This window comes from Palaemon carinicauda, chromosome 36, assembly GCF_036898095.1.
Source record: "Palaemon carinicauda isolate YSFRI2023 chromosome 36, ASM3689809v2, whole genome shotgun sequence".
NCBI lineage: Eukaryota > Metazoa > Arthropoda > Malacostraca > Decapoda > Palaemonidae > Palaemon > Palaemon carinicauda.
In genome coordinates this window covers 32,784,205-32,796,704 of record NC_090760.1, presented here as the reverse complement: position 1 = coordinate 32,796,704, position 12,500 = coordinate 32,784,205, and the positions used below count along the sequence as shown (strand labels likewise).

The window sequence follows — 12,500 nt, the reverse complement described above, 5'->3', positions numbered from 1 at the left end:
TGCATAAAGATCTAGTTGAGATTTTTCATCAACTCCCTAACAGTGCTTCCTATTTGAAGATTTGATAGGTAGAAAACCTTAATGGGGTGATGTTTTAGAAAATTCAAAGGGCAACTTTATTTCATCTCTTACAGAATAAAGTCAACATTTTTTTCATATAACCAGACCAGAAGTTAATCATACATTGACCTTTCAATTGTGAGTTTAAATTGTCTTTTTTTTATTTAAACCCGAGTAGATTGGAAAATTTGCTTACAAGTGGTCGCGCATAAATCAATATTATCCTAGGGAATAGTGCTCCAACGTGTTACAAAGATAAAAAAAAAAAATAAAAAAAATGTATTGGAAAAAAATACAGAATTAGGTAATATGCAAAGCAATGCAAGGGAGTTCCAAAGTGTAGATGACTCCATTGACTTTCATACCGTGCGGAAAATTTCATTATGAAGGTAACATTATACAAAATTACTGAGGAATAATAATAATAATAATAATAATAATAATAATAATAATAATAATAATAATAATAGTGTAGCTATGCCATACTTAATTCGTTTTCCGTTTTTAAGGGCAAACAAGGAAAAACATCCAGAGTATGGTAATGATAGACTACAAGAAAGCCGTTGACATAGTACCACACTCATGGCTGATAAAATGCTTAAGGATAGCACTATCAACTTGCTGAAAAATACAATATAAAACTGGAAAAAGGATTGCAGATGTAAACATCACTAGAGGAATCTTCCAAGGGAACTCAGTCTCCCAGCTACTCTTCGTAGTAGCTATGATTCCTATGTCAAGAGTGTTGGAAAATACTGAAGTTGTGTGTCAACTAAATGAGGCAGCAGAATAAATCACCTGATACTCTCTTCTGTAAAGATGCTAAGGAAATAGGCATGGTAATCCTGATAGTAAGAATTGTATTAAGAGACGTTAAGATGGAGTTTGAAAAAGAAAAGATTACTCTAGGTAGCATATAGATGGGAAAATTAGCAAGGACTGAAGGGATAAAGAGGCCAGATGGAAATGTCATCAAGGATAGGGAAGAACCAGGCTATAAATATTTAGAAGTAATAAAACACCAAGATATGAAGGAAAATATTAGAAGCGAAAACGTGCAAAGAATCAAAGCTATAATGAAGTCAAAACTTAACTCTAGAAATATGGTAAAGGCTATAAACACCTAGGAAGTACCAGTAATCAGTTATATTGCTGGAATAGTGGAGTGGAGAAAGTTAGAGCTATGCAACATGGATAGAAAAACTAGAAAAGTAATTCACATGTACCAAGCACTGCACCCAAGAGCGAATATTTACAGGCTCTATATACCACACAGTGATGGAGAAAATGGACTAAAGAGTATAGAAGATTGTGTAAACATCAAAAGTAGAGCACTTAGACAGAATCGTAAGACCAGAAAAGATGAATTGCTAAAGAGTGCATGGGAAGAAAACTTTATAAAGAAGGTTAGTGATCAAGAAGTGTATAAGAAGTGAACAGAAAAAAAAAGATACTGGAGGAATTTAGAAGAAAAGTAATGCATGGACAATTCCTGAGACAAACTCAAGAATTTGCTAGTAAGGAAACATGGTAGTGGCTACAGAGAGGGAAATCTAAGAAGGGAACCGAAGGAAAGATAATGGCAGGAAAAGATCAGGTCTTGGGAACCATATAATATTATATTCACCGAGCCATTGTTTTTTTTTATTTTTTGCTTTTTATCAACTCGCATATGAACACATTTAGGTATATTATGTTATTTTTTTTCTTTATTTTGCAACTCACATATGTACACATTCAAGTATATAATGTTATTTTCATAAATTCATAAAATTTTTTTTTTCATTATTTTGGCAAGTCACATATGTACACATTTAAATATTAGCAATACTAAAACACTGGTTTTAATAGTTTTGATTTATTTCCAAAACCTTATTTCTAATTTCCTATTAAAGGGGGGCAATTATCCAAGGGTCAGTTATCCTATGGGGCAATTGTCCCGGGGGCAGTTGTCCGGGGGCCCGTTGCCCGGATACCGGCTAAGGATCTCAATTGGGGTCTCTGCAAAATATATATAATACAATTCAGCAACAAATGGTACGAACTTCAACCACAAGCTGAGGTGGAAAATGATCAGGCTAAACTAGTCTGGGACTACAGTATAAGGACAAACAGAGTGATAAAAGCACATTGACCTGACATCATTCTGGTCAACAAGACAACGAAGAAAAGTATCAGTATAGATGTCGCAGTATCATGAGATTCAAGAGTAGAAGATAAGTGGATAAAAATACTAGAAAAGTACCAGGACATCGGAATTAAATTGAGAAGACTATGAGGGGAACAAATAACCGTAGGGGTGCTAGAGACCATAACTAAGTCATTGAAAAGGAATTTTTTGAAGGTAGATGCCAATTGAAAATCCACGATTTGTGCAGAAGAGCATGTTGCTTAAAGGTCTCAGCATAACAATTAATCCCTAAAGGTTTCACTGCTGTATGAGTAAAATTGCGGCCAGGAATCTATTCACACATAAACGAGTTTTAGCTCTACCTGGCCCTTGATCTCAGCCTAGGACTTTAAAAATTAAATAGCTTCCATATTTCAACATATGAATTAATCCCTGAAAGTTTCAATATTCTATAAGTAAAATTGTGGCCAGGAAGTTGTTTGCACACAAACAACCTTTTGCTTGACCTTGACCCTGACCTTTGACCTTGGAATTTCAAAATTTAATCACTTCCAGGTCTTAACATAACAATTAATCCCTGAACGTTTCACTACTCTATGAGTAAAAGTGCGGCCAGGAATTTATTCACGCACAAACGACTTTTAGCTTGACATGGACCTTGACCTTTGATCTAGGACTTTCAAAATTGAATAGCTTCCATGTCTCAGCATAAAAGAAAAAAAAATCATCTCTGAATGCTTCACTATTCTATAAGTAAAATTGGGGCCAGGAAGTTGTTCACACACATATGACTTTTGCTCGACCTTGACCTTGAACATTGACCTTATAATTTCAAAATGGAATCTCTACCATGTCTCAACATAACAATTAGTCACTGAAGGTTTCACTACTCTATGAGTAAAATTGAGCCCAAGAAACTGTTCACACACAAATGACTTTGTGCTCGACCTTGAACTAGACATTTGACCTAGATCTTTCATATTAGAATCGCTTCCACGTCTCCGCAAATCAATTAATTCCTGATATTCTCACTACTTTATGAGTAAAATTGTGGTCAGGAAGTTGTTCACACACAAATAACCTTTTGCTCGAACTTAACCTTAACTTTTGACCTAAGGCTTTCAAAATTGAATTGCTTCTATGTCTTAAGATATCAATTAATTCCTGAAAGTTTCACTTCTCTATGAGTAAAATTGTGGCCAGTACGTTGGTCACACACAAACGACCTTTTGCCTGACCTTGACTTTGAATAGCTTCTATGTCTAAACATAGCAATTAATCCCTGAAGGTTTCACTACTCTTTGAGTAAAACTGTGGCCAAGAGGCTGTTTACGCACAGACGACCTATTGTTTGACCTTGACCTTCACGTTTGACTTAGGAATTTCAAAATAAAATCTCTTCTACGTCTCAACATAACAATTGATCCCTTAACATTTCACTGCTCTATGAGTAAAATTAAGCCCAAGATGTTCACACACAAATGACCTTTTGCTCAATACTGAACTTGACCTTTGACCTAGTATTTTCAAAAGGGAAATGCTTCCATGTCTTAACATATAAATTAATTCCTGAAAGTTTCACTACTCAATGAGTGCAATTGTGGCTAGGAAGTTATTCACACACAAACGACCTTTTGCTCAACCTTGACGTTGACCTAGGACTTTTAAAACTGAATTGCTTCACTGTCTTAAAATATCAATTAATCCCTGAAAGTTTCACTGCCCTATGAATAAAATTGTGGCCAGGAAGTTGTTCGCACACAAACAAACAAACAAATAGACCTCCTCTACAACCTCGTTGGTCGAGGCAATGACTGCTGCTTTAGGGGCATTTATCTTGCAGTTAAGCTTTTCTATTCCTCAGATTTTCCTTCTTTCATCAGTACCATAATCCACCAGTAGCTATGCTGTTTGTCATCAGCAGAGGAGAACTAAATGCATAAAAAAAAAAATTATAGTTTTACTAGAAGTAAACTATTCAAAATAGTTACAATCGAGTTCGGCTGCTACACATTACGCAAGGCTGCTGGATGAAGTGGGTAGAGCTGGGTTTATATACATGGCTGGATTGGAAGCTTGGTTTACATATATGGCTCGCTTGCTTAGTCAAGTCAGGTGTTTTATCAGTACCATAATCCACCAGTAGCTATGCTGTTTGTCATCAGCAGAGGAGAACTAAATGCATAAAAAAAAATTATAGTTTTACTAGAAGTAAACTAATCAAGTCAGGTGCTGGTTGCTGATTAGTCCTCCCGGGCAAAGTCCACATCTAGTCTGAAACGGAACTGCTCTTTCATTGGGAAAGGTTTCGTCACAGTTAGGATGGTACTCACTTATGGTCATCGAAGCTGTGTGGAGTAAAGGTTTGAGTAGGTCTGGGCAGAGATCCTGGTGAGGTGCGCTGACTGACCAACGCACAGGGCTCGGAGTCAGGCAAGCTGATCAATCACTCAGATTCCAGGTCCAGTGAGTCCAGAGCTGCTTACTGATTGGCTGAGGTGCTTGCCGGGAGAGTCGTAGTTGCAGGCAAGCTGATGAGCTGCTGATTGCTGTTGTCTTCGTCAATATTTACAGGTTGTTGGGAGGTCTTCCTAAAAAATGGATGGAAAAAGGAACACCTGTGTCGCATTCAGGACCTTGATCTGCTACCATCCAGGCAATGCCGATGATCTTACTGTATTGTGTGATATCTTCTCATACCACGTTCTTGTTGTGCACAAGGAGTTGGTGCATCTTCATGGCTCCCTGTTGGATTAGGAGGGATAATCTTTTAGGAAGTCTCATCGTCGTCATTCCAATGTAACGCCTGAGACATCAATGCACTGGGCCAATATTGGTAGGAATAACCATCATTGGACTTCTTCAGAAAGTCCTGCACAAAAGAGGCAGGGTTATTCTTCAAGATGAGAGACCTTGTCTTCATAGTCTGGTAACAGATGGTGAAATTTATGTTTGTCTTCTTGAATGGGCATAACATTATTCTTAGTAATGACATTCATGGCCTTCTTATCTAGTTCGTACTATTTGTGTATGATGCCTTTTTTGTACAAGTTGACACTAAAATGCCTGCGTTCACTGTTGGGCACAGCCTTGTACCAGTTGACCATGACATGTTTGACCTATCTATTGACCTGCCTGTTGGAGTAACTGTTGTTCACAACGACCTGTGTAATCCTATACAGCTCATTGTGGCTCTCAGTCAAGGAACAGCGATGGAAGAAGGCCCGGCAAATGTATTCTTGGATGGTGAGGGCCTTGTACCTATCGGTACGTTCGCTATTAGCTTTCAAGCAAAGGCCTAGGTTCGTGGGCTTCGTGTGGACTGCGGTATCGAAGACACACTCAGCAGTCAAAACCAGATTGTAGAGGAACGGAAAATAGTCTTTGTCCCGATGTTCCAGCATAAATCTAAGAGAACTACACTCCTCAAAGGTCCTACAAAGTTCATCAACGCACTCAGTAAAGGGAGATTTCACGGAGGTGTTGTTAATGTAACGGAAGTATATAACAGGGGGATTTATACGGGCATAAAAATGTTCCTCAATGACATCATTGTAAAAGTTTGCTAAAAGGATGCCAGGATGGAAGCCCATCAAAATACCATCCTTTTGTATATGCACATTCCTTCGATTGGTGGAGAAGGGGGCCTTCTTGGTACATATTTCCAAGAGGATGAGATAGGCATGCTCCAGGATGTTTAGAGGAGGGGTCGAATTATTTGTGTAGACTTGGTCGAGGATAAGTTGGATAGTCTCATCTACGGGCACATTAGTAAAGCGGAATTTCACATCAAGAGAAGCAATGACTCCTTTACTGGAATATTCTTTCATGGTCGTCAGGAACTTGATTGATGAGCCCATGCTTCATTGGTCAAGAACGTAAGAGGTAAGAGGAGCGTTGAGTCTTGGCACTGTCTCATGAGAGTGTCTAGCTTTATGGCCCTTAACATTTCAATAAAGTTAACTCAGCCAAAAATCACCAGTGATAGGCTTGAAATAGATGAAGTTGGAGGCCACATAGATGATATCAGCGGTATAATTAGTGTCCCGTTTGAGTTCCTCTGTAAGGTTGAAGATCGGTCGTTAGTTTTGGAAATATCGGCCAATGTAGTATTCAGTTTCCCGTGGTAGTATTTGGTATCGGTGAGGATGAAGGCTGCAGTCTTGTCTGCTTTTCGTACTGTAACATTAACTTCATTTCCTAGTCCCTTGATGGTGGTCTTCAAGGCAATGTAAACAATACTACTAGTGTACTGTCCATTGTTCGTGAGGGCTTCTGGTAGCAGGAGGGTTTGGAGAGCATCATTAGTACTGAGAGTGCTGAGACTTTTTAAAAGGTCGTTGGAGGCCAGAGGGAAATGAGTGTGAGAGTTTAGATTTTCTGGCGAGGAACAAGTTAATGAAATAGAATGACTTTATTTCCCGCGGATAAAAAATCAAAAGAATATGAAAAAAGAGAGCTGTGTCTTACTTAAGCTTAAAGAAATGCTGTTGCGTTGCAAAGGATTTTCTTTGCAGTTTTATATATAAATACTGTATATATAAATAAATAAATATATATATATATATATATATATATATATATATATATATATATATATATATATATATATATATATATATATGTATATATGTATATATATATATATATATATATATATATATATATATATATATATATATATATATATATATATATATATATATATATATATATATATATATAATCAGCCATTACCAGTTCATTCCAGAACAAAGGCCTCAGATAGTTTCTTCAACTTATGTCTGTTTATATTTATATATATATATATATATATATATATATATATATATATATATATATATATATATATATATATATATATATATATATATATATATATATATATATATACATACATACATATACATATATATATATATATATATATATATATATATATATATATAAGTATATATTTATACATATATATATATATATATAAATATATATATATATATATATATATATATATATATATATATATATATATATATATATATATATATATATATATATATAAATAGATAGATAGATAGATATTAATAGGTTGCCTTGGGCATCTGCCACCCGTTGAGATACTACCGCTAGATAGATATGGGGTCCTTTAACTGGCCAGGCAGTGCTACTTGGATCCTTCTCTCTGGTTACGGTTAATTTTCCTTTTGCCTAGATATACACTGAATTGTCTGGCCTATTCTTTACATATTTTCCTCTGTCCTCATACCACACAATTCTTTTATCAAGGGGTTAACTTCTGCACTGTTAATGTTCAGTGGCCACTTTCCTCTTGGTAAGGATAGAAGAGAATCGTCAGCTTTGGTAAGCAGTTCTTCTTCTAGGAGAAGGACACTCCAAAATCAAACCATTATTCTCTAGTCATGGGTAGTGCCATAGCCTCTCTACCATGGTCTTTCACTGTCTTTGGTTAGAGTTCTCTTGCTTGAGGGTACTCTTGGGCACACTGTTCTGTCTTGTTTCTCTTTCACTTGTTTTGTTAAATTTTTCATGGTTTATATATAAATATTTGTTTTGATGTAGTTGCTTTTCGTGGAATATCTTATTTTTCATGTTTCCTTTCCTCACTGGGCTATTTTTCCTGTTGGGGCCCCCGAGCTTATAGCATCCTGCTATTCCAACTAGGGTTCTAGCTTAGCAAGTAATAACAATAATAATAAAAATAATGATAATAATAAAATAGTTTGCATTTACGTATATATATATATATATATATATATATATATATATATATATATATATATATATATATATATATATATATATATATATATTTATATATACATACATATATATATATATATATATATATATATATATATATATATATATATATATATATATATATATATATATATACTACAAAGAAAATCCTCTGCAACGTAACAACATTTCTTTATGCTTAAGTAAGACATAGCTCTCATTTTTTCATAGTCTTTGGGTTTTGTATCCGCGTGAAGTGAGGTCATTCTATTTCATTAACTCATTCCTCGGCAGAAAATCCGAACACTCACACTCTCTTTCCTCTGGCGTCCAAACAAATCTCATAGAATGTTACTTATCGACGCCATTACTATTGAACCATTATCATTTAACTACTATCACAGTATCATGAAGCCCTTTTCTTAGTTTGCGTTTGATATCCACGTTTTAGCTAAAGAGTTCACTCATGCGTTTACCTGCCTTGTCTTGAATTTATTCTTTTCCAGTCAAAACTTTTTAAGGAGACTCAGCATCTATACAAGTGTTCTAAAACAGAGCGGTTCAATGGCTGCTCATGACTGTCAGAGGCAATGTACATTGAAAATACACAAGCAGAACAATGCTCTAGGTACTGACCATGTATCTGCGAATTATGATTAGCGCCCAAGATTTTCTCCACCCAAGCTAAGACCAGGGAGCAGCAGGCAATGGCTGCTGACAACTCAGCAGATAAACCTCTATGCTGCATCTTTCCTACCTAATGCTATTAATTAGATCAGTGTTGAAGGGCCACAAAAAATACCATCGTGGCCCGTGGGCCTGTAGTTGGACCACCCTGTAAACATAAGCATATGTATATAAAATGCCAAACATAAATAATGAAGTCAATTTTGTGGTTAGACGTCTTTTTCATACATTGTAATTTATCGCAGAGATCAACTGATTTTGCTTTATGTGAAGGTGGAATGAAGCCTAAAATGTAATTTTACTAAATAACTGGATCATTTATTATTGAAAGATCTCTTGTTGCAGTGATAAATTTTCTCATTTGTTTGATAAAAACAAGTAATAAAGACAACGATAGTCTATTAATTTTTAATACTTTAGAATTTACTCTGTTTTTGTTAAAACTCTTAATTTCAAATATGTAGAAGAATCAGACAGGAACGTATACTGCATTTTTTCTTAAAAAAAAAAAAAAAAAAAAAAAAAAAAAAAAAAAAAAAAAAAAAAAAAAAAAATCATAGTAACTATTACATTTGCAGTCAGCTTTCATGTAAAGCAAATCACTATTATTACTTTAAAGATTTTAAATCTGCAATTAAACGTTTTGGGAAACTATAGAAGTTTGAAAATCCAATTACAGAATATTTTAGATATTTTGCAACGTCAATAATCATTTTGTGAATTAACACTACGCGTAGTAAAAAACCAGATTTTTTTTTTACTTCACTAGGTACAGGTTTTCCTGAAAACTCTTATAATATTCACTTACCTGTTTCTTTTAGTTAATTTTTCTTGCAGATAGCTATTCAAACTACGTCATCGTTTTTCAGTCAATGATTTTTGCGACGCTTTATAGAAATTATAGAGCAGTAGCCATTCTTTCCTTCCTACTGCTCTCCGGAAAAATACTATTTTTGGGATTACTATACATACACAGATGAACATGCACACGCACACGCACACACATACACACACTCCTATTATATATATATATATATATATATATATATATATATATATATATATATATATATATATGTATATATATATATATATATATATATATATATATATATATATGTTTATATATATATATATATGTATATATATATATATATATATATATATATATATATATATATATGTATATATATACATATATATTATATATATATATATATATATATATATAGAGAGAGAGAGAGAGAGAGAGAGAGAGAGAGAGAGAGAGAGAGAGAGAGAGAGAGAGAGAGAGAGAGAGAGAGAGAGCTACCTCCACCGACGAAATTTGGAGGGGTTATGTTTTCGCCCTTGTTTGTCCGTTTGTCTGTGTGTGAACAACTTCCTGGCTATAGTATTACTCAGAGAGTAGTAAGACTTACAGGGATTGACTGTTATGTTAAAACGTGGAGGTAATTCATTTTTTAAAGTCCTAGGTCAAAGGGCAAGGTCAAGGTAGAGCGAAAGGTCGATAAATAAACTGCCGTGGCAAAGGTCTGTCTTTTACGGAGTACCCCTTTAGTTATACATATATGTTTATATAAATACATATCATCATTATCATCATCTTCATAATAAGCCTGTACAAGTTCAATGCAGAATAAAGGCCTCAGACATGTCATTCCACTTGCGTCAACTTATAGACATTCTATCCTAGTCCACGCCCGCAAATTTTCTTAGTTCGTCAATCAATCACCTTTTCTTCCTTCCCTTGCCTCTTTGCCCATTTCTAAGAACCCAATATATTTTATTAATGTCCATCTATTAACTTTCATTGTCATTATATATCCTACCCACCTCCATTTCTTTTTCTTACATGTTGTTAGGATATTTTCTACTTTAGTTTGCTCTCGTATCCATGTTGCTCCTTTTCTGCCTCTTGGTGTTATTCCCATCATTATACTTTCCATACCCTTTGAGTTGTAAATAGCTTATATTCTAAGGCTTTTGTAAGGGTTCAAGTTTCTTCTGCCTAAGTTAAAAATAGTAAAATTACATCGTTAAATGCTTTTCTTTTTTGATAAATATGTATAGTCATGTATATTTACAGTATATATACATATACATATATATATATATATATATATATATATATATATATATATATATATATATATATATGTGTGTGTGTATATAGATAATATATAAATACACACACACACACACACACATATATATATATATATATATATATATATATATATATATATATATATATATATATATATTTATAAATATAATTATATATCTATATATATAAATATATATATATATATATATATATATATATATATATATATATATATATATATATATATATATGTGTGTGTGTGTGTGTGTGTGTATATGTATATATACGGTATATATATATATATATATATATATATATATATATATATATATATATATATATATATATATATATATGACTTACACTCGTGATTTTAATCAGTGTAAATATCAACCACAATAGCATTTAATATTTAATTCTACCTTTGGGAGGGTATATCCACTAGAATTCATTTACGATAACAGCCACTGGCTGGGCAGAAATTTGAACCTATGCGTTTTAGCGGAAGTCATGCCTGAGAGAACTTAGCCAATCGAGCTCTCCAGAGAGATATAAATTTATGACAAGTCACCGGACATATTCCTGTCGAATTAAAGAATCTGTTCTTAGACTTGAAATAAACCCTTCTCCTCCATGAAACCTCATCAGTGAGTTTGCAACACGTGATGATTTATGATGAATATATATCACTAACACTCGTGATTTTAATCAATGTAAAGATCAACCGCAATGGCATTTAATATTGAATTGTATCTTTGGGAATGTATATCCACTGGCATTCATTTATAACAGCTTCTGGCTGGGCAGAGATTCGAACCTATTTCCTTTAACTGAAGCCATAGCTCTGAGGACTTATTAATCGATCTATCAAGAGAGATATAAGTTTATGACAAGTCCAGGGTACACACACACACACAAACACGCAAACACACACACAGAGACACACACATACACACACACACATATATATATATATATATATATATATGTGTGTGTGTGTGTGTGTGTGTGTTTGTGCGTGTGTGTGTATACGTGCGTGTTTATATGTCTGTGTAAAGGTGTGCCTTTGCGTGCGTATAAAGGTGTATTTGAGTATCTATGGGTATGTTTAAGCATATATTATATCCCTGCTCTCTGAAGGCATAACTTAAGCTGAATAGAATTTGCAAGAATGTTCCTGCACGACCCTGTTCTTTTACGTAGAGGTAAACAAAAGGGTTTCCGAGATGGAATATATTAAAAGACCATCTGGGGAAAAAGGTTATGATGAATGGGAAGCAGTTTTAGCCACATGGGGTGAAGAAATGTATATCTAGAATATCTTATGGGTTCTGGACGCGGATAATCTTGTAATTTCATCTTTCTTTACAATTCTTCTTCTTCTTCTTCTTCTTCTTCTTCTTTGTCTACATCTTTTCCCACTTCTATGTTGGGTCGATGTTTCTGGTCAGCTTTCTCCATCTACCTCTGTCCCACACCTCATCACCGGTTAATCCCTTTGATCGAAGGTCAGCCTTGTTTAGACTTTGAATAACACTAACCAACACAGCTTTGCTGATCATGCGGTACAGGAACCGTTTCATCACATTAAGTTATCATCACTTAGAAAGGGAATACATTGATGTGGTGAAAGGGTTTATGTATCGCTATGATCAGCAAAGCTCTATTGGTCAGGACCACCACTACTAAGTTGGTTTGCTGTGAGTGATCAGACAAAACTCCCAAAATCACCGATCTGCGGTTGGCTAGCGT

General features: G+C 34.3%; 1 protein-coding gene across 1 annotated transcript; it reads right to left on the bottom strand.

The window, feature by feature from the left end:
• Positions 1 to 4,673: 4,673 nt before the first annotated feature.
• Positions 4,674 to 6,051, bottom strand: LOC137628560 (uncharacterized). Its single transcript, XM_068359713.1, has 2 exons — positions 5,327 to 6,051; positions 4,674 to 4,782 (listed from the first exon to the last, which is right to left on the bottom strand). The coding sequence occupies exons 1-2, from the start codon at positions 6,049 to 6,051 to the stop codon at positions 4,674 to 4,676; spliced, it is 834 nt and encodes a 277-aa protein (XP_068215814.1).
• Positions 6,052 to 12,500: the final 6,449 nt, after the last annotated feature.

What these genes read in the sequence shown, in the direction of transcription:
- LOC137628560 (XM_068359713.1), bottom strand. Translation starts at nt 6,051, where the DNA reads ATGGGCTCATCAATCAAGTTCCTGACGACCATGAAAGAATATTCCAGT. An exon ending in AACAACAGTTACTCCAACAG is followed by an intron (nt 4,783 to 5,326) that starts GCAGGTCAATAG and finishes TCCATTTTTTAG; the next exon opens with GAAGACCTCCCAACAACCTG.